The sequence below is a fragment of the Amyelois transitella genome, chromosome 4 (genome assembly GCF_032362555.1).
Source record: "Amyelois transitella isolate CPQ chromosome 4, ilAmyTran1.1, whole genome shotgun sequence".
NCBI classification, from domain to species: domain Eukaryota; kingdom Metazoa; phylum Arthropoda; class Insecta; order Lepidoptera; family Pyralidae; genus Amyelois; species Amyelois transitella.
The window spans coordinates 9,939,836-9,962,785 of NC_083507.1; the positions used below are offsets into that span (position 1 = coordinate 9,939,836).

The 22,950-nt window shown below is 33.6% G+C and overlaps 1 protein-coding gene and 2 non-coding genes across 3 annotated transcripts; 2 read left to right on the forward strand and 1 right to left on the reverse strand.

Annotated features, from left to right (window-relative positions):
* Positions 1 to 522: 522 nt before the first annotated feature.
* On the reverse strand, positions 523 to 22,624 carry LOC106138881 (uncharacterized). Its single transcript, XM_060954492.1, has 8 exons — positions 22,518 to 22,624; positions 7,695 to 7,797; positions 6,236 to 6,526; positions 5,412 to 5,633; positions 4,742 to 4,960; positions 4,159 to 4,242; positions 3,626 to 3,711; positions 523 to 2,841 (listed from the first exon to the last, which is right to left on the reverse strand). Exons 2-8 carry the CDS (start codon positions 7,794 to 7,796, stop codon positions 2,706 to 2,708), a joined length of 1,140 nt encoding a protein of 379 aa, XP_060810475.1. The 5' UTR covers position 7,797; positions 22,518 to 22,624; the 3' UTR covers positions 523 to 2,705.
* On the forward strand, positions 5,942 to 6,013 carry Trnat-cgu (transfer RNA threonine (anticodon CGU)). Its single transcript has one exon. It is a non-coding gene; the product is annotated as a tRNA-Thr (tRNA).
* Trnas-aga (transfer RNA serine (anticodon AGA)) lies at positions 6,779 to 6,860 on the forward strand. Its single transcript has one exon. It is a non-coding gene; the product is annotated as a tRNA-Ser (tRNA).
* Positions 22,625 to 22,950: the final 326 nt, after the last annotated feature.

Below are 22,950 nucleotides of genomic sequence, written 5' to 3' on the forward strand. Positions count from 1 at the left end.
ATTTTAACTGCCTTTTTATTTGATATGACGTTTTGATGATGCAATGACAGTTGCACGTCTCACGCCAGGAAAAAGCAATACGGCCCAAAGCCTTTTATGTGGAAGCTTCATGCTTCCATAAAATTATTTATTGCCAAACTAAAAACTTCACTTGCAACTTTCGTAGTTCATAAACAAATAAACGAGGTTCTTATCTTGGGTTAAGAAGGCTTCAGTGAAAAGGAAGTGCAAATGATTTATTGCCAAGCTTTCCTTTTTTTCACATACTGTCTCATTACAGATGCACAAAAGGTTCCTACTCTTGTTTTGCGAAAATATAATATAGCTTATTTAATTATGGTAGGTTTTATTAGTTTTGTAGTCAAAATTCATTGTTTTTCTTAAGTTTTGTTTTTGTTTTCATTCATGTCATCAGACAGCGCTCGTAGTTTACTTCTGTCTAGGAAATAAAACAAACCACTTAACCAAAGGTTCTTTATTTACGATATTTAATCTAATATACAACTAATAGTTATTAAAAATTGAATTCACTATGACGTAGGTCAAATTTCCAAAGGTAATTACTATAATTTGTATACAATAAATTATAATTATCAACTATTAAGTTGTCATCGTGAAAGCTTCCGAGAAGCTAACAGGACAAGAACATATCTGTTTGCTGCGAAATCATAATCATATTTTATGAAAATAAAATAGTTTTTAGTCTATTGACGGAGTTGACTTATATAAATTTATGTAAAAAAGCAGTAAAAATTGTAACCCGTATCTAAAAGCAATAATAAAATCAAGTAAAAAGTTTTGATTTATTCAATTTTGCTCACCTGATCAAATTACACATTTTTGTGACTTGAAATTACTTGTCATCCATTCTATGTCAAATCTCAATTTGTCTTATCTCATTGCGTTGGGTTTCTCCCAGTGGTTTCTGGATAGTACACAGTTTATTTAAACGTCTTCGATAATTAAGTTGTAGCCTTGTACATCTTGACATTGTAAATTAGTTATTATTCTCGTGACTTTACAAATTTTATATTCAATGTTTTGTAACCGTCAAACGGCAATTTGAATACAGAAAAAAAAAATATGACTACTGTTTTTTTGACAAAGACAGACGCAAAGACAGGAAAAAATATGCCAGCGATTGACGGATGACGCATGTAAGTAAAAGTTTTGACGGTCGTTTGAGTGGTACAGATAGCAAGAAAAAGTTAAGAAAAATTAATTATTACCTACCTATTTGCAACGAAAACTGCCATTTATGAACATGATGCTATTGATAGACTAGACAATAAAATTATGTGTTGCCATCCTGCACTTAACTGTACCTACTGGTTTTCTTCGTTTGGATTTCAAGTCAACATATTCAAGTACCACTTTAATTCCTCTGAAAATAGTTTATGAAAAGAAAACAATGAAATCCTTTATGTTTGATTTTTGATTTTATCCATTTATCAACATTTTATCAATTCTCAATTGTAATAAAAAAGATTTTTGATTGCAGCAAACGACCCAAAAATAACCATAAGCCATGTTTAAAGATTTGTCTACATGACACAAACCAAAATCTAAGTAACAATAGTATTTTCATTCATCGCTAAATTCCCTAGAATTTTTCAAAAAATTTGGAAAATTTTATTTGATAAGAAGTAAAATAATAATTACTATCGTTGATAAAGATTAAGCTTAAAAGACTAATCTTAAGCTTAATTAAGATGTATATCTGTAAGACATCTATTAATTTTTGCTGTACAATATTTGAATCTCATTTCTATCATTTAACCTATCAGCTGAACGTGACATAACAGACTTTCAAGACTGCTGCTGGCTCTGTCTACCCTGCGAGGGATGTAGACGTGATCATATGAATAAATATTTGAAGCTTACTTAAAATTACCTTACTTAATATATTTCTTATAAAATCTTATATTGAGACTTAGTTATTGTTTGAAAATTATTAAAAAAAGGAATGTTTTGTCTTTGTGTGTGCTATTGTTTTTCTTACTGCAATGAAATATCATATTGTATGTAAATTGCCAGCGAAAATTGAAATATTCTTGTAAAGAGTAAATATATACCGATTAATTTTGTTTTAAAATTTTTTTGAAGGAATTTTTGTCTCAAAATATATTTTCTTTTTTGTTAGACCATAATTATTTTACATGGCTCCACTATATATAATTATTTCTAATTACTATAAAAAAGGATTAAATCTATCCAACGCCCCAATTTATTCCTCAAATGAGTATCCAATAATCTCGGCTTAAGACCGGTTTCTTAATCTAACTAAATGCGACTTTAATGGCAATGTTAATTTAAATTCGTTTTATGATTTATAAAATTCCTCTTATAAAGAACTAAATATGCGAGTATTTGTCAGAAAATTAATTGACTTATCTATGTCTACCTACTCAGAATACGGAGTATTCATATTAACGGAGCTGAAGACAACTCTCCCTAAAACTATTTAGGTAGGTTAAATAACGATATTTTTATGAAGACCTTAACTTTATTGCGTTAAGGACTTCTTGAAAGTTTCAGATGATAGGAGTAGCATGTAGGCATCCTTGTACAAAACCAAAATTTGCTGACCTCTGTTCCATTTGAAGATAGCATTAAATTTGATATTTTGTTTTTTCAAAAATAAATTCGCGGAAACTACTTTCTACTTAAATCTTATCTATCTATCTATGATAACCATCAGTCTTCTACATGTAAAGATCGAAATCGAACCCGTTACCCCCGCTCAGGTAGTCGTACAAGTAGACCGCCATCTCGTCCAATGCTTCGAACCTGGGGTCATTTAGGTCTTCACGGATAGACCGAGCGGATCTCGAAAGCGACCTAGAAAAAATAAGAACGATTATTTTTGCACCATCTTTCCTTAAAGTTGATAGTCTTTCAGTATTATGCACTCAAATAGCTGGACAAATGTAAACAGATTGTGGATAGCTCAAGATGTCAGGTCACACTTTTGGTGAGAGTACAAAAATGTAGCTTAAGTAGCAAAAATGTCGTTTGTATTTTCAATATATTATAAATTGATATCGCGTCATTTTGTCAACGAGAAGTTAAGTGGAGCGTATCTGATTTTCGACCATATTTACTCCTATAAGAATCATATCATCTATATAAAATTATATCTGTTATTAATTTACAAATAAGCTTGGTCTATTATTAACATGTATTCTTTTATACAAAACGTAATTACGAAGTTGAAAGTCCAAATACATAAATCTCATTATTTAAATTCTTGACATTGTCTACAAGAATTAAAATAATCTTGTTAGAAGGTAACCGATAGAAACTTACTTATAGCCAATATGTCAATCATAGGAAGTAAGTAAGTACTTGACGAGTTTCTTGCTATTGTGCGTCAATGTGTTATTTTGGCGACAGAGGAGCCAACTTCCAACGCACCTTGTATTATTTCAGTAATAATTTTCCTTCTTTTAAGATTTTTTCACAATCAACCTACCAAAATCTTAAAACTTAAAAATTCACGGATTATGACTTTTGACTGTCTACCTCATAGAAATCAGAATCATAATAGTATACTTTCTTGATACATATGGTTTGCCCCGTTAGATATAAGGCGTCATAAGTTACAGTATACCTAAATTAATACCTGAAATCGGTGTCGGTGTCGAGCTCGTCCTCGCTGGTGAAACGTTCCCGGATGTCCTTCATGATGCACGCCTCTAGTTTCTTATGCTGTAAAATGCATGAGATATTGTAATAATATAAATATATAAAAGAAGACATATCAACGCAAAGCCCCGACTGCTAGTTCTAGAGATTTGAAATTTGGTGTATAGGTCTAGGGGTGCAAGAGAGTATTTCTTGGAATTTCCGTGGGAACGGGAATTATGATGATTTTTATATAAAGAAGAAATTGATTGAGATAATGATCACCGTAGAAGTAGCTGTAACTATCAGAAAAATTTTATTGGCAATGCAATTGCATCTCCTTTTAAGTGTAGGGGAAGCATCATAGAAAATCGAATTATTAATTTGTTTGACATTGCTATAAGGAATGTTTGCTGAGATGTAATGCGGAGAAGCGGTACCTATTAAAAGCTTTATGTAGGTTGAGTTTCATATGTATGATTTCATAAATTACTGCATCGTTATATTACATAAATTAAAAATGTGTCTTACCTTGTAGCACCTAAAGAAGAACATGGGTTTGATCAACTCCTGAGAAAGTGGCGCCACGTCGCGTTTCACGTCCGGAACGCATTGCTGTGCAAAAACAAATATATTTTTTATAACTGTTTGTGAGTACTTACATACAACAAGGAAAACATAAAGAACTTAAACTACAGAAAAACTTTGTAAGAGGGCACTACTTTATTTCTAAGGAAACTTCTTCCAGAGATTATTTGTACGGAAAAATTTAAAACTTTAAATTCCAAATAAATACTTTCATTTCACATTTTTAAACACACACATTGACATACTTTGAGACTTGAGTTACTCTGCAAATATCCTTTCCTTAATACTTTTTTATCAATCTTTATATTGGCATTAGTACCAGTTACGTCTTTACCTTTCTGGAGAAGAATCCTGGGTTTGGCGGTTACCAAGACCCGTTTCAAGAAAAAAAAATATTGGTGGGGAAGACTATTTGCATGATAAAAAGATCTATTAACTCTCCTCTCTCCTTTTTATTCGATTTTAATAAAGATGATCAGTATTTTTCAAAAATTTGCTATTGAAACTAGATTTATTATGATTTTACCGAGAACTTCTGACAAAACTGTAGGCCATCTTGAATGTCTCCCTTCAGCTCGACAGACACGGGTAAGTTTGCGATCCTCTGGGTGATTTGCTCGTAGTTCGGCTCCAAGTTGTGGTCGATGTAACCCAATTCCTGCATCACGCAGGTGATGTTGCGGACTTTCCCGGCTGCTGGACCACGGGAGATGACTTCCAGACGGTCACGCAGGTCCATGTCGCGCTGGTGGAAGAAAATAAATAAATACTGGACGAATTACTTTTGAGACTTGGTTTAGTTATAAGTACTAGCTTAACGATATTAAATAGTAAAAATATTGATTGAAAAAATAATTGCAATTTTAGAATCTTTTTTATAGTTTTGAGGTTGTAGTTACAAGAATTTAAGGGATTAAGTCGTCGAACCCGAATCATCGCTCCCGCTACACTACCTTAATCCCTCCTCAATTTTGTTTATGCTTTGTATTTATTAGGCACATAGGTATACTGCTATATCTGATGGTAACTGCAGCTTAATTCTAACATTGCCGGTCTAATGTGTAAATACGATTACTTTTTTTTTATTTATTTATGTCAGCACAATGAACAGGAGAATATTAAACATAACTATTGAACATTTCTATAGAAATCTCTTCATATCGTAAGTTCAGCTGAGAAATAATAAAAATGCTTACCGACATCCTATTACTGGCACCAAAGTACTGTGGCATAGGCTGTTGATAGTACTGTTGTTGCTGATATGCGTAAGGGTTGTACTGCGGGGTAGGGGGGTAGAAGAGTCCTGGGGCGTTGTACGGGAACTGGTAGAAGGGAGTTGGGGCACTGAACGGCCTGAATTGGGGACTGGTCGGCATCATGTAGGGGGGAATCGGCTGTTGAGGCTGTTGGGGGAAGGCCTGGAATGGAGAATACGAGTATCATTTAAAAAGCAGTTTTTAAAAGATCTCAATTTTTTTTAACGCCTATTTCCAATACCCATTTACTTTAATAAGAGTACACCTTCCTATTATCCAATGTGATAGGTTTGGTTTATTACCTTTTTCAATAATTTATTACTTTATTTTACTTTGAGATTGTTATAAGTAATAAATCTCAAAAGAAGTAAGTAAGCATGTAACAAGTACGAAAAAAATAAAAACTAATGTGAATGTGTACACGCATTAAGCTGTACTAGCTATTTGGATATTTCAACCAAGCAGATATCGCCTCTTTAGCTCAGTGGTAGAGCACTGGTCTCGTAAACCAGGGGTCGTGAGTTCAATCCTCACAGGAGGCATCATACTGATTATTTTATTTTTAAATTTTGTTTATCTAATTTTTTTTGTTAGAAAATATAGATTTCTTATGTGTGTAAAATTATAAATCATATATATTACAGAACATGGATAACTTTCTATTTATAAACAGCGCCATCTACTAACGAAGCATTAAAACATGTAAAAAGTTAAACGCGTTAAAAATTTCAATTTAATTTAACTTTTAATATGAAATTACTTACAGAATGTGGTCGGAAAGCGAAAATATTGCCAGGTGTTTTTTGTGGATGTGGTCCTTGATCTTGTAAATTATTGTCATGTTCAGGGTGTTGAGCGCCATCTGTCGGTTTCGTTATAGTTTGCGTGTTGGGGTCCATCGAAAAGCCTGGTGGTAATTTGCCAAGGAAAATGGGTGGTACGTGAGAGTTCGGGGCTTCTTCGAAAGATGGCGGTGCTGAACATTTTGTATAGGCATCCTTCATTTCTTTGCGAATTTGTTTTACAACTTCTGGACCGAAACAGCTTTCATAAATCTGAAAAATAGAATATCTTTAATGTTGCAATTACTACTTTGATATAAAAATCATTTTAAAGTTAGAAATTACCTATAAGTATTTTTATGCAGTTTGTGGTCGTTCGTCATTTTGCCACCCATAAAATGTAAAGAAATACTTTTAAATTTTATAATTCAACTGATTATTTTAATTTTTTTATAAATATGTAAAAAATGTAATAAAGATAACGTATCACGAAACTAAACGATAATTTCATCAATATTTCAGGCAGCAGTCGTGGCCGAGCGGTTAAGGCGTCTGACTAGAAATCAGATTCCCTCTGGGAGCGTAGGTTCGAATCCTACCGACTGCGAATTTTTTTTTATTTTTTTTACAGTACAAAATTGTATTCGATTTTTGAAGACATCTATTTATATACAAAAACCTGCCAATCAAAGTTAAATTATATTTATTTTAGTTTGTTATTTAGAACTACATATAAATATTTTTTGTAGGTAAGTTAGTCTGTCTTATCATTATGTACTTAGTATAAGTTAATTGTAATTTTTATTTCTTAATTTTAATTTTGAATAAACTTTATTGTCATAATATTCTTATTTTTTACTAATATCAAATGTAATTCTTTTTTAAACAAACAACTTTAGTAACTATGTCTTTAACTCTTGATTACAGGGTAGACAGCGCCAGCAGTCTTAAAAATACTGAAAGTCTTTGTTCAACTGGAGACAAGTTGCTATCACTCAAAAAATCTAAAGTTCAAAAAATCCAACTTTAAGCTTAATACTAAATATTCTGAGTTGCAAAAATAAAAAAAAATTAACTTCTATAATTATGCTACGAGGCGTTATTCTTGTAGCGCAGTCAACGTCAATCAAGGAATAAAACCTCCTAAACAGAACAATCTGACTTTTAGGCGACTACCGAACTGTCACTATCTTATATACATACATACATATAGTCACGTCTATATCCCTTGCGGGAAGACAAAGCCCACAGACCTGAAAAGAATGAAAGGCCACGTTTAGCTCTATGGCTTTATGATGGAATTGAAACAATATCTGCACACATCTGCTGAACTTCAATTCCAGCCTTTTTGAGACCTAACTTAGGGAATAAAGTCGTGTTATAATCTTTTTTTTTGGAATCATAGGCACGAGTTAGTGTTCCATTCTAGCACCATCCTTACCTTCATCATGGCGTACTTTTTGATGAACCGGTCATCACTATTGCCGAGCGCATGCGCCACGCACACCACACACAAGAAGATCAGTTTCTGCATTATTTTCATTCTGTGAACAAAAAAATCATTATTATAAGCGTGAAAGACGGATATACTTTTATGAACTACTAATCGAACATGATATAAAACTAGCTTTAAATAATTGAGAGTGCTCATATTATCACGTTTGTATCCTTTACGGGGTAGTCAGACTTAACCGTTGAAGCTAGTATTTTAAAGCTTGTTTTAACTCGTATTAAGTACATAAATACATACATATAGTCACGTCTTTATCCTTTGCGGCGTTGACAGTGTCAACAGTCTTGTAAAGACTGACAGGTCACATACAGCTATAAAGCTTAATGATGGCATTGAGATTCAAATAGTGGCAGGTTGCCCGTCGGCTGCAAGAAGAATCCCAAGTTTTTTAGGGTTTCCCTTAGTCGCCTTTTACGACATCCACGGGAAGATAGGAGTGGTTCTATTCTACAGTGCCGAACCACACGTCACACATGAAGTCGCATGAAGTGTCGGCGTTTACAGCTATTAATAAACAATGTAAGTTGTCTTACGCTGAGAACATAAAGGTCTCTCACGATGTGGTGTTTTATACAAAAAATATAAAATTAAACCCAGAAGCTCTCATAGGAAGTAATTAAATGTTACACTCGAGCGAGCCTCGTTTGGGCGTTGAACTGTATGTGAGAATTTTATACTTCACAGCGCTTTAATCTCTAACATACATAAAATCACATCTATGTCCCATGCGGGGTAGACAGAGCCAACAGTCTTGAAAAGACTGACAGGCCACGTTTAGCTGTTTGGCTTAATGATAGAATTGAGATTCAAATAGTGACAGGTTGCTAGCCCATCGCCTAAAAAAAAGAATCGCAAGTTTATAAGCCTATCCCTTAGCCGCTTTTTACGACATCCATGGGAAAGAGATGTAGGTATGTACCAGTATATATTGTATGTATGTTTGGCCGCGACTTCACTTGCTTTTTTAGATGCGGTCATCAGGATAGTGTTTGTTACACTTAGGGGAAAGTTTTAGAAATTTAACAGACTTCACAAAAAAGAGAATGCTCTTTTCACAAAAGTTATATAACCTGTAGTACCTAAATACAAAAAAATAAAAAGCCCGCCATATTTTTTTCTGTCTATGACGCTTTTGAGTCGGTTCTTATAATTGGGTACCTCAGTTGCAAAAGAAACATGACAATTTCTATAGTTCGGCGAAATTTTATTGACATCGAATAATTTAGATTTGAAATCAAAAGTACATTTCTGTTAATGTTAAGGGTGAAAAGTATTAACTTGAGAAACAGTTAGATACGATCAAATAAACCGGAGGCTATTCAAATCAAATGAAGTTTAATTAAAACAAAATCAGTGGGCGCACCTGAGGCGAGTCCTATACTCATAAATCTATCATCTGACTTTGATCACGAATAGAACACAGTTCATTAACACTTTACATCGATAATAGATCGGAAATAGCAATTTTATAAATTGATGTTAGGGAGTCATATGAATGTAACATTGATTTATGTACGTACATAAATCAATTTGGAATCTAGTAATTTCAATCTTAGGCTTACAAACGTGGGATTCTTTTTTTAGGCGATGGGCTAGCAACCTGTCGCTATTTGAATCTCAATTCTATCATTAAGCCAAATAGCTGAACGTGGCCTATCAGTGTTTTAAAGACTATTGGCTCTGTCTACCCTCACATATGGGATGTAGACGTTACATATGTATTTTTATAGAAAGAAGACGTTCTTTTTTAAGGTATGTTCCTAAGTATAATATTAAGGTAGTACTTAAAGTATTTACTACGCGGCTCCGCTCGCGTGAAAATTACGAGATACTAACTCAACGATACTATATTTTCTGATTAATACTTATATAGATGAACAACCATGACCCAGGCCAATTAAAAAATGTTTGTTTCTCATCACGTCCTGGCCGGGATTTGAACTGGGCCGGTGACACAAAGGCACAATCGCTACGCCACAGAGGTCGTCAAATTAATAACTAGTTTTAACTTAAAATCAGTTTAATTGAAAGTATAAGAAAGGTAGTCTTTTTCTGCCCATCCCGGGAGGGGAAGCATGATTAAATGTAAGTAATTTCTATTTCAGTTAGCCTCAATATAATACAAGTCTCTGCCTACCCCTCCGGGAAAGAGGCGTGATTTTATGTATGTATGTATGTAATACAAGTCATACAACACCTAGAAGGCCAGTGATCATCAGTTATCGGCCATCAAACGCTCGCTGGCCGCTTTCCAACATGTTCATAAACCGTTACATCGCATTTTCTGACTCAACAACGCTTACGTCTCAAAAGCTTAGGAAAATTCAATACGATTTAATGTATACTTCCGTTAGGTTATCCTAACCCGTTTCTATGATGGTCTCGTTGCTACTACTCTCGTGTAGATTGTAAAAGTCAGTCAAGGAAAAATCCTAAACATGACATTCTTCTATTATGCGATTCTATCTTCGAAAAGCAACCTGCTATTTGAATATTAGTTGAACTTGGCATTTTTGTAATTTCATGATGCACTGTCTACCAGGTAAGGGATAAAGACGACATATTCTCGTAAATTCATGATGAGGTCGGTTAAATAGCTCAGGCTTTGTATATTTTATGTCAATGGAGAAAAGACAAATTAAAATAGAAATAACAACAAGGTCATCAATAAATATCAAAGCTTAGCCGACTGCCAATTATGTAGAATCTTTTAACAGCACTTTTCATTGAAGTAGGTTAGAAAATCATACCAACTGATGAGAGTATCAGACTGTGCCCTCCCCTAAATGTGAAATAGATGAACAAATCCACGCTATGTACAACATTTTTCATAGTTTTTACAAACAAAGCCTATAATTTTAAATCGTCATAAAAAAGGTAATTCTCAATCCATCGCGATAATTTATTCTTTAGTTAGTATCAGCTATACAATTGGTTCAGGTCACGTCTTATTGTTAACGATCAGGGTGTATGGTTGTATGGCAAAAAGTGAAGTCTACTGTGTAATCATTGTATTGAACGTTAATTTGACCACATCTCACTCTGGCCATCCGTAACCATTGGTCGTTGTTTCCGTTTCGATGATTTTAGGGATGGGGCATTGTCGATAGAGATACATATACATCGATGTTGGACATCGATGTTACTTATGTTAAAAAGAAAATGCAAAATACAAATTCATAAAACATTGAAGTTCAAACTTTCCGCGTTACCAACAAAAAATCTAGCCATAATAGGTACCTACTATTGAAACAGTGTTAAAGTTTATTTAAAAAAAATATGGTAAGACCACGTCACATTTGATTCTATTATTCTATGTATACGAGCCACAAACGGTTCACTGGGTTACATTTGTAATACGTAGGTACGGTTCTAACATATATTCAATAATAGTTCTTAATAGGTATTTACTATAACTTTACATAACATAATCGGATTATAATTATAAAATTATTTAAGATAAAGTAACATGCATATATATATAGGTAAGATACGTAGTAAATCTTCAGAAAATATAATAATTGCTTGTTTAATGGTGGCAATAAATCTCTACATTGTTTTATTTATATTGCGTATGTCTAAAAAAGACAAGTTTTTAACAGCCTTCAATACATGAAGAGGTTTTAAATTCAACTGTATTTTTAAACTTACATATTGAAAAGTTCACAAAAATAAACCGCAAATGAATGTAAGTCTGTACATAAATGATCCTTCCATCATTTATAAAGTTTCTGCTAATTTTATATTGACCATAAAGCTGCTATATATGGTGGACGGGTCTTTTGGTCATTAAGCCAACTACAAACTGCACTTACAACTATCCAGCTATAAGCGAATCAAGACGGTCATTACGAAGTTAAGGATGGGGCGATTATATAAAATTTTATCGATTCAATTCATAGTTTTTAACACAAAACATCTCTGTTACAAGGAGGAACATGTTTATGGAAGTTTATTCAAAACTGTTGACTCGGTCTACTTTACAGATTTTAAAAGAAATAAATTATATTCAAAACTTTTGTAAAATCGAAATTCCGCACACGAAAAGGTATGCGCGAAGCCACAGGTGACAGCTGTTTATAAAGATTACATCAACATTCTCCGATAAACTCGGTATAAAGTACTTAGATCGTTAAAAATAAACACTTAACATAAAAAGAAAAATTGATGTGTATTTATCATTTTGAAAGGCTCGTGACAGGTTCCACTGACAAAGTAATTTCTAAGATCCCATTAAATGTAAAACTAACCTCGACTGAACTTTACAAAAACATGCATTGCCATATTCGATAAAAAGTCCGATGTTGATTATAGAAAAAATATTGGTATTTTGTTTACATTTGTTATATATATTTTTACGTAGCAACTTACGTAAGAATCATCAAGACATCCATGGGAAAGATGGAGTGGTCCTATTCTTCTTTCAATTGGTGCCGGGAAACACACGGTATATACGGCACGCCACTTAGCAATATTCTGCCTAATCAAGCAGGCAAATTATTTTTGAGTTCACACGTTATACATATTTTTTTATTTGACTAGGTACCTACCGTATATGTCAATGTCAATAAAATAAAAGTTTATCGTTAAGGGTATGTCCCATCCCTAATTACATTACGCAAGCTAGAGGCAGATGCGCGGAGGCTGTGCATTCCGGGAGCAAGGCCGGCGGGGGCAATGACCCGGCGCCCTGAACTTGAAATTATGTTATTGTTTTGAACAGATTTAATCGCTATTCTTAGTACCCATGATTATGGCATGGATTGTTTAAAACGGTTCTTAACTATGTACATATATTTGGTCGTGTCTATCCGTAGTTTTGTCGCAGGGTTTTAGGTATCATCTTTCAGGGTTATTCTGGTAAAACATATTTTTTGTATTAAGGGGATTCTCTAAACTTGGCTTGACGTAAAAATATTATAGTGATCGAGTAAGAATTTAAGAATATGTATGAAAAGAGATATAACATGACTTTACTTCTTAATACAAGACATCAACGCGCTGTTACTTAGGCACTAACAAAGTTTTTAAGTTTTATATTTGCATTATAAATAGCATTAATATTTATTGTAAGATAATAATTCAATCACAACTTAACAAATTAAATGAACATTGTAACATCGATTTTTGATTAATTGATTTTGTTTTAATGCTTTCTGGGAAAGGCAAGGGCAACATAAATCTAATAATTTATTTAAATATACAAATAAATATTTATATACAGGACGAATTACACAGATTTAACTAGCCTCAATGTGAGTTCGAGATTAATAAGTTTCATAATCTTATAGTGTTTAAAAACCTTCATTAATTTGTTAATTGTGTAATTTGCCACAAAAAGCCTCCATTCTTCACGTTACAGACGTCCATTATTTGTAAGACACGGTTTTTAAAATGATAATCAAGCAATTAGGCACCGCTATGTCTACTCATCTTTTTCTGAACATAATAGCTCGGAGATGGTAATCAGAGTGAGATGCCACGATCAGTTCGTTACAAGTCAGATAAGGACAAAAGACATTCAATTTTAGGGCATACTTATTGAGCAAGGTAATGGCGATAAAGTGTAGGGTTAAAAAAGCAGACCTTTGTTAGTTGGACAAAAGACTTTACGATACTAATAATTAAATTCATTAACGCATACAATTAGCGTGTCAAAATGTTCAGTAAGTACTTTTCAGGTAGTAGTATTGTCACGAATAGTTATATGAATGTATATAGCGGGGAAGACAGAGCCAAAAGCCATAAAAAGACTGATAGGCCACGTTGAGCTATTCGTTCTGAGATTTAAATAGTATACACGTTGCTAGCCCATCGCCTTAAAGGAAGAATCCCATGTATGTAAGCCTATCCTTAAGTCCCTTTTACGACATCCACGGAAAGGAAATGGAGAGCAATTTTTTTTATATTGGTGCTGGGAAACACTCGGCACATTTTTTGCAAACGTAATTTATTCAAGAATATGCCAATGTAAGGCAACATTTATAAATATCGTAGGTACTCACTTACGTTTTTCAAGATACCAACTTTAATTGCCCATAATAGTCGTGTTTGCAACAAACGAGATAAGTCTTCACTTGATCAAATAACTTGTAAGTACTGTATAAACGATGCTGATAAATACAACGATTCCTACATATGAGCGCTTAACTACATCTTACGGTGCGTACAGATTATATAATACTAGCTGTGCCCGCGACTTCGTCCGCGTGGAATAGTTATTTTGGACATCATTGAAGCCCTCAATGATAAATAATTTTAAATTAAATGAAATATCTGATACTGAAGTACGCGGGCGTAAAACGAAAAAATTGTCATTTTCAGGAGAACTTTGGGAAAGCCTCTGATAATGGACCCCTAGGAACACATAAGGAAAGTTTGGTTTTTGCGTTAATATCAGTCAGTCAGTCAGCCCTCTTCCTCCTGGCGTTAGTCCCGGTTAAATCCTTACAACTCTAGAGAGGAGCCCGGGGTTCGCTTTTGACCATGGATCCCGGATTTAGGTGAGTCAGGTTTTTACACGAAGCTACTCCAGTCTGACCTTTGCAGGGGAACCTAACTTATAATGGATCATGGTTACACATTTAGTTACGTGAATGTGCAGGTTATCTCATGATGTTTTCCGCCATCGTAAGAGCAACGGTTAGCACTCAAACTAATGTGTAGTCAATCAGCCAGTCAGTATCCTCTAAGAATCTCAATTAAAAGTCGACAAATGCATCATTTAATATTTTACGATCTACGAAGTAACATAAACTACTTAACTGGTTTTAAAACGTTTTCAGCATAAAGTCTTTTCTTTGTCCGCCATATTGTTTATGGAAAGGTCGAAACGGGATATTACATTGTAACAACACACTTAAAATTAATTAATTGATAACGGTTTTCTAATTAACTGAAGCTATCCAGTTTCATATTTTATAGGTTTTTCCTGCAATTCATGTTAAATTATATCCTGCCAAGACGAGAGCGTTACAACATAATTAAATATGTGCCAATGCCAAGGACCAGCTATTATATTATATCATTGTTCCTTATCTCAATTCTATCATAATGCTATACAACTTAACATACATCTACACAAGACCACCAAAAGCCAAAAATGTGAGTTATAGATTTTCTGTCTGTCTGTATGCTTGTATTCCTAAAACTTCGATTTCAATGTGGTTTTATCAGATATATTTAGGTAGGTTTATGTAGGAAGTGTTAGTCCAAGTTAGAAACTGGTATTAAAAGGACGAAGTCGCGGGCACTAGCTCGTATAGACATATTTTTTTACTATCCAAACCTGTATAGCTTTAGATCTATAATGATTTCCTTACAGTGGTAAAATTTAATTGAAATGGATTTTCGAATCCAAACGGCACCATCGTTCTATGATTTAATCACGTGAGTGATGACATACATATAGTATATTATTGATTATTATGCATGATTTTTTATATTTCATAAACGATTCATTTATAACGAGACGATAAGTAATTTAAAATGAGGTACCATATTTCTACCTCATTACCATTCAATATTAACCCATACAAGTTGTTCTTATTCATATTTTATAACTGTATGTATAATGGTTATAATGAACTGTATGTTCAGTTAAAAATATTTATTGCATATCAATCGCACATCAGTAGAATAACAGTCATTGCATATAAATAGGTAAGTACTTACAATATGAACCCTGTCGGGCGTGGTAAATTGAAATGGAACGGCAAATAACGCAGCATGTATAACTAAAAATAAATATATTATTAGTAAATTAAGATATGAGTATATCCTAAGAAAATCCTGTAGGCCTTCAAAAAATACCGAAAGATATCATAAAAGTAAAATTTTGATTTGATTTCCATGTATTCCGAAGTATAAAACCCAGCGGACAGTCAGATGGCATAAAATGAAGTTCGTCAAGTTTATTTACAATAATTTTTCACCAAAACATATGTTAAGGTAATGTACCAAGAGACGGCAATACTTTATGCAATCTCTTTTGAGAAAGAATTTGGTGCGGGGTAGTTAGAGTATATTCAGAGAAATAGCTACCTACTTACAATAGGCGTACATAAATATATTTCATTAAATAAACTAACATAAATATTAATACAATACAAAAAACAGTAACGTTATAACGGTTACAGAAAGTTCCCATCTCACGTTATCAAGTTTAAATGTAAGTCCATGTAACAGTAAAATAATGGATGATTTTTTTTATGGAACGAATATGATAGTATAAATATTGAAAGGGGCAATTATACGGACTATCGAGTTTGTTCCGGCCATATTGAAGATTGTTGGTTACTTCACGGCTGGTAAGGTACTATTAATAAATAAAAACTGTACTGTCTCAACATAATTTTAATTTACTCGAAACCGCCGAGCTTGCATGAATAGAGTTATGAATGTGGATGAAGCGAAGGAAGTATGCAGAGATCGTGGCAAGTGGAAAGATGTTGTGTGATTTTATGTATGTACATATATACATAATCACTTCTATACCCCTTGCGGGGTAGACAAAGCCAACAGTCTTAAAAAGACTGATAGGCCACGTTCAGCTATATGGCTTTAAGATATAATTAAGATTCAAATAGTGACATATTGCTAGCCCATCGCCTCAAAGAAGAATCCCAAATTTATAAGCCTACCCCTTAGTCGCCTTTTACGACATCCACGGGAAAGAGATGGAGTGGTCCTATTCTTTTTTCTATTGGTGCCGGGAACCACACGGCTTCTCAGTAACGCAAGAGTTTTATACACAATTATTAATTTAACGAAAAATAGCTGTTTACACCTACGTGGATGATAAAATCGGACGAAAATAGCAACATTACAGTTTCTTAACCGTAAACCGTTTGTACGGAGTGGACATTACCTTATACAACGCCAAACGGTAACTTGAAAGCTTAATAGTTGTTAATGTTATACATAGATGTTATATTCATCTGCATATATAAAAGAACCGTATGCCTCCCAGCACCAATAAAAAAATGAATAAGACCACTTCATCTCGTTCCCATGGATGTCGTACAAGGCGACTAAGGGATAGGCTTATAAACTTGGGATTCTGCTTTTAGGCGATGGGCTAGCAACCTATCACTTTTTGAATCTCAATTCTATCGTTAAGCCTGAACGTGGCATATCAGTATTTTTAAGACTGTTGGCTCTGTATACCCCGCAAGAGATATAGACGTGATTATATGCATGCATTTATAAAAGAGAAAGGTGATTGACTTTTTAACACAAAGCTAATCCTCAATGCTTTTCTTTTCTTTTCATCAAAGAGGCGGCACTCTTTGATTCTGTATTTTCCTTTTTATTTTGGTTGACTTGAAGAAGTCCCGAATGGGATACGTCCGCCATTGTGCAAACATACATATATACATCCATAAATAACGCCTCTTTCCCGAAGAGAGTCCAACTTTTGTGTAAAGGGTCGCTTTCACGAAATGCTTTTTTTCTGCGACAAAAGCGAAACCCAGGGTAAAAAGCTAGTTAAATAAAGCAATAAAACCATAAAACATGAAGAACAATCAGATGCAAAAGCGGCATTTTTATTGTACTCTTTTCTGAAAGAATTTGTGAAAATGTATGCAAAAGAAATTCTCAGGAATACGCTAATGAAATATTGCCTACATATTTTCGTTCATGGCCATGGATGATACAGGATGCTCACTTACGATGTTGATTTGTGCGCGTGCGCAAGTAACTTTACCTTCAGGAAGCAAATGTGTCAATTTCATTCAACTAAGAACCAGCTAAAGCACTCATAACTAACGACAAGTCGAGATTGCAGCGATTATTATGCAGAAATAATTGCAAATTATGCGGTTTTCTGTCATAAAGATGCTCTCCAGGAGTTTTAGCTTTACCGTAACTGAACTGGTATTTTGCAATAAATATGGGAATTATGTTTAGACAAATATAACTTTATGGATATTGATTTCTGTGTACTAGCGATCATTAAACTTAATTTTACAGTAAAAGACATCAATTAGGGTCTATTACTCTGATACAACAGTGCCTATTTTGCATATTTTTATTATTTAATGCATACTCGCAACAAGCGGGCATAATATAACTTTTATTAATATTCCATTTAAATAATAGGCGATTAGTCTTGTTTAATCCATTAGGTAATGACGTAGTACAACCACTAGGCCATTTTCTTATCGACTAATACATAAAAAGTTGTTATTGTTAAAAACAACACGATTATTATGTGTGTACTCCAATTTCATCTTTAGCGGTAAGGGTAAGCTTCAGATCCAGGAATCCACTATGACTAGTCTAGATCAATAAAATTTTGCTTTATAAAAGATTAATTATTATTTTTAAACACAGGCCGGCTGATCTGAATATTGCCTTTGTAGACCAAGAAAGTCCCATAAATTGTTCAGTTTTTATAGTTTCAAAGTAGGTTTGGACACAGATTTTAATAATATCTTACCGTCCAAAATATTTTTATTTAACTTTTCGAGAGCGCAGCCTCTACTGTATTCTATGTTGGATAAAATTGAAAGAATATTTTTTTTGAGAGTTCTTTTCCAAATCATGACCGATTCACATACCTACTTAATTTGTATCAAATGTTTTTTACTGAAATGTAACGGGACATTGCCGAAACAAATAAGATTACCATCGGTTAATTAGTAGCAGTAAAAAATGCTTGAACTCATTAGTTAGGACAAAATGGTCCATTCAACCTTTATTTCTGTTGAAACTTGTACCTATAATTTTCATGAAAATGTCTATATCCACGTGTTCACATTACACGTATCACATAAAATTATGACAATTAATTCTTATATACTTTATAGAGACTTTATAGATACTAGCTGTCCCGGCGAACGTTGTTTTGCTAAATAAGGAGCTATTTTTTCATAATTTCTAGTTAAAAAAAAATAAGGGTGGACAACCCTGATCACTAAGGGGTATGAAAAATAGATGTTGGCCGATTCTCAGCCGTTTCGGAGGAGTACGGAAACGAACATTGTGACACGAGAATTTTATATAAGATAGGTAAATAACATTTTTAACCTCATTTTTAAGTCCAAATAATAATGGCTGGTAGTGCTCTAAATCATACAAATATCGTCGGATCGATTTCTCACAAAAATGGCAAGTACTCAATTAAATAACATTTTTTCATTGTGTAAATTTAAGTGCTTCTTAAAAATATTTATACGAGTGTATCATACCTTCCGCGTGGTCAAACTAACAATCGATCGACCACAAGGCATTTTACATTCGTCGTGGACAAACTGTTGATACACTCTTGGGCTGTCGATTAAGAAGAAATACTCTAGACTAAATGGAATTATACATAAAATTTTATAACTTTATTAAAGAAATCCAAATATAAATCTACGAAAAATCTCATTTCTCCCTAATTTTATGCGAATCAAAGAAAGTGACACACTAAATAGCTATAACAGTGGAGTAGAGTAGCTATAATAGGCAAGTCATTGTTTTTTATTGACTTACGGTACCTAATATGTAGTACAATCTTGTTTTTTATCAAAAAAAGTGAAATGACCTTTTTAACGAGGTGGGTTGTATTGCGACCCCTGATATAGTTATATGGGATAACTAGATAAATAGTCCGCGTAAAGTAAAAATCCCGCTAATTTTCCTTCATTAGGAAGTTTCTAGAAAACCCTTTTTAGCCCACCCCTTAACATCACATTAGGATATACATGAAATTTTTAACTTAAATAAAAGTTATAAAATAAAGTTTTCATATCAATTCAGTTTCAGTAGCTGAAAATGCTTTTCCTAAAAACGCAAATCGCCTCGCTGTTAATGTTCATAGTACCTAATGCTGAACCAAATTTTAACGAGTACTTTCTGTACGAAAGGCATTACTAAATAAATACTAAGAAGTTAGAATAATAAAGTAATACTAAGAAATTGCCGAAAAAACTTATTACAAAGAGATCATGCACAAAGTCAACAGTCATTGCTTGAAGTATTTGTACATTACGTGACAGCATAAAATTGTACACTCGGCCGTACATGACCCTCTACAGATTCACTGCAATGTAGATACTATCATTATACTTTTATATAATGACTTGTGGGATAGACAGAGCCAATAGTCTTAAAAAGACTGAAAGGCCACGTTAAGCTGATAGAATTTGGATTTAAATAATAGTGAGTTAACTCATCGCCTGCAACAATAATCCTAAGTTTATTAACGTTAACGTTATTTAAGTTTATTACGACATCGTCGTAATAGGAAACGTTAAACGTCGCCTCTTACGACATCCATACATTCATCCATGGGAAATATGACGTATGGTTCCCGGAACTTTAAAACACTACCACACGATCTATCACTAATAAATATAATTTTAAAGATTTCATATGTAGTTGACTGTACTTACAATGAATGGGCGACGGTGAATTGGAAATATAGACGTTAACTTTGAACAGTTATGGAGGCAAAAAAATTGGAGCAAGTGAAGTATAAAAAATGTTTGAATAGCGAGACTTTCTTCAACGACTTTGCAAATATTTGGATTGTACATAAAAAATAATGCTATTATATTATATTATGTGTATTGAAGAAATTGTAATCATATGATGTTCAGCAAACTTTTATACCGAACAGAGTGGAGAAAGAATAAGAATTGCTATGACTTTGGACCTTGATTAAATCGGAGACGTTTTGGGAAAAGATCAGGTCAAGAGCTTCGTGAAGAGATTGTTGAATGTGAATGAAGCGAAAGAATTATGCATGATCGATGGAAGTTAAACGATGAAGTCTTAGGGTCCCGGAATAAAGAAGGTAGTAGAAGTGGAAGAGCTGTGTTTGGTTTTTCGTCTCATCAGAAATAATAACTTTCGTATTAACAGGTTTTAACAAGACCTGAATAGTGTATAAAACTGCTTCCAAGGTAAATCATACATACATAAATCACGCCTCTTTCCCGGAGGGGTAGGCAAAGACCACATCTTTTCACTTCACTTTAAATCATAACAAAATTGATTAAATTGATGTTGAAATAGACTCCAATACAACACACAGACGTCCCTTTTTCAAAAATGTATACTTAAATAGTATGATCTCTGATTATGCCGACTCACACCCTATTTCAAGATGTAATCGGTTAATTTTATATCAAGCTGTAATCTGTTAATTGATTGGGCAGTGATAAATCGTTAATTAGTATGTGACTTGCATCATTAATTCGACAAGTAATTCGTGTGAGAACACCTGTAGATGACATTATCTCACCTGTCACCGGCAACCGGTAAGTGTCCATCTTTCCAGATTATCGATAAGAATAATTGTGAGATAATAATCAGTTAAGCCGTAGTTGGTTTAATGTTTTATAATTCGGTTTATTTATAGTAGTTATGTTTTCAACTTTGTTTTTGACAAATTCTGGCTTTGTATAAGTATTTTTTACTAACCCATATTCACGCTTACTGTAAATACGAAACTTTGTCTGTCAGTCAATAACTAGTAAATTGTTCAAGTTTAAAAAAAGGCAATTTTATATCGTATCGTAAGTTAATATTTTCACTTCTTCATGAGGCATCATTTGTTTGGAAGATATGAACACTTGACTCTAAAAAAATCTTTTATATGTGAGATATTTAGCAACCGGATACTTATAATAAGAAATAGATCACACTAAACAACCCATAATTTTTAAGTTTGTATCGTGGGTTCAATATACGCCAACATAAATTAAACTTTACTTGGAAACGAGGTAACAGAGCATACTTTTTGGGCAAGACTTTATATTACAGATTTTTTCTTGTATATCTAAGTAACCGAGTTAAGTTATTTGCGAATAGACACATGGTCATGATAAAATTTTAATGGTTTCTTCTGAACTATGGGACTCTGAAATAAGACAAATAATAGTATCTAGTCTTAAAAAAGACATATGCAGGGAATCAAGTTTTTTGACTACATTTGTGTAGAAAAGGACTGTTGCAAGCGTAAGAGAGCAAGACGTATGATGTTGGGTTCATATTCACACTATGAACAAAATGTCGATATTAACATTTGACAATTACGCCTTTATAAATACAATGACGCCTTTTACCGGAGGGGTAGGGAAAATCTACATCTTTCCACTTGCTACGATCTCTGCATACTTCTTTCGCTTCATCCACATTCATAACTCTCTGCATGCAAGGTTTTGGTGCAGGTAATTTTTCGCTTAATTTTGGTAAAATCATTTTTTGGTTTGGTAAAATCAGCTTTTGGTTGATAAAAATAATATTTTTGATGTTCCTGCTCAAATTTCCCAAATTAATTTGAGAGATATTGATGATTTTTTCTAACTATTATCTCCGGTAGATGAGAAAATCCCTTATGTTTTCAGAAGACTACACTAATTAGATGGTGTGCCTTCAGACACTGTTACTTAAGGATATTGTTTGTACTTTACACGTTTTCTTTTTGTAGCAGCTTTCAAATTCAATACTTTTTGTACTTTGTCACTTACTAGACTTTGCAGGACAAAAGCTTCACTCCCATGGAAATTATCGGGATAAAAAGTAGCCTTTGTTATAAATGAAAGACAAGTTTATTTGGGTGCATTTGAAAAAAATCTTTTTACATTAAAGTTTTTGAAAAACTTTCATTTTAAGTTAAATATTTTCTTAATTTTCACTTAGTTGTTTAGTTTTTGTTTTAAGCCTTTGTGTGAATTATTTAAGCGATCTTTTTTAATTTAAATTAATATTTTTACTTTGATTGTTTCGTGCTTACAAAAGGTCATTAAGACTTACCTGATGATGGTCAACAAACACGGTCACTACAACCCGAGGTGAGCGCTAGTATGCGAAGCGCTTGCGCACGCGAGGAGCAATGACTCGGACGCTCGCACTTGACCTTGTGGTGGCGAGTCGACGCGAAACGACCGCAGTACTCGTTTTATACTTCACTTGCACTCGAGACACACGGCCAGGTAGAAGAGGCAGTAATTTTTCATCGCCTCTGATATCAGCAATTTCTGAACTATCCATGTGAAACTAACCCTCTTTTTAACGTGTGAAGAGACCCGCATCTGCCCGCCCAGCCACGGTAAGCCGATCGGTTATTCGGGATTCAAACCTTCAAAAATTATATGATGCACGTTATTTACTGCATTTATGAGTACTTTCTATAGGACGTCTCTCTTTCAGCGCCTGTTAGATAATTTTCGATTGAATTTTCAAGTAT

Bases quoted from the DNA above. Each gene is read 5' to 3' on its own strand.
- LOC106138881 (XM_060954492.1), bottom strand. From the start codon at position 7,796: ATGAAAATAATGCAGAAACTGATCTTCTTGTGTGTGGTGTGCGTGGCG. The intron at 4,243-4,741 runs GTAAAATCATAA...GTTTTTGCACAG, and splicing joins AGTTTTGTCAGAAGTTCTCG to CAATGCGTTCCGGACGTGAA. The intron at 3,712-4,158 runs GTAAGACACATT...TGCATTTTACAG, and splicing joins TCTTCTTTAGGTGCTACAAG to CATAAGAAACTAGAGGCGTG.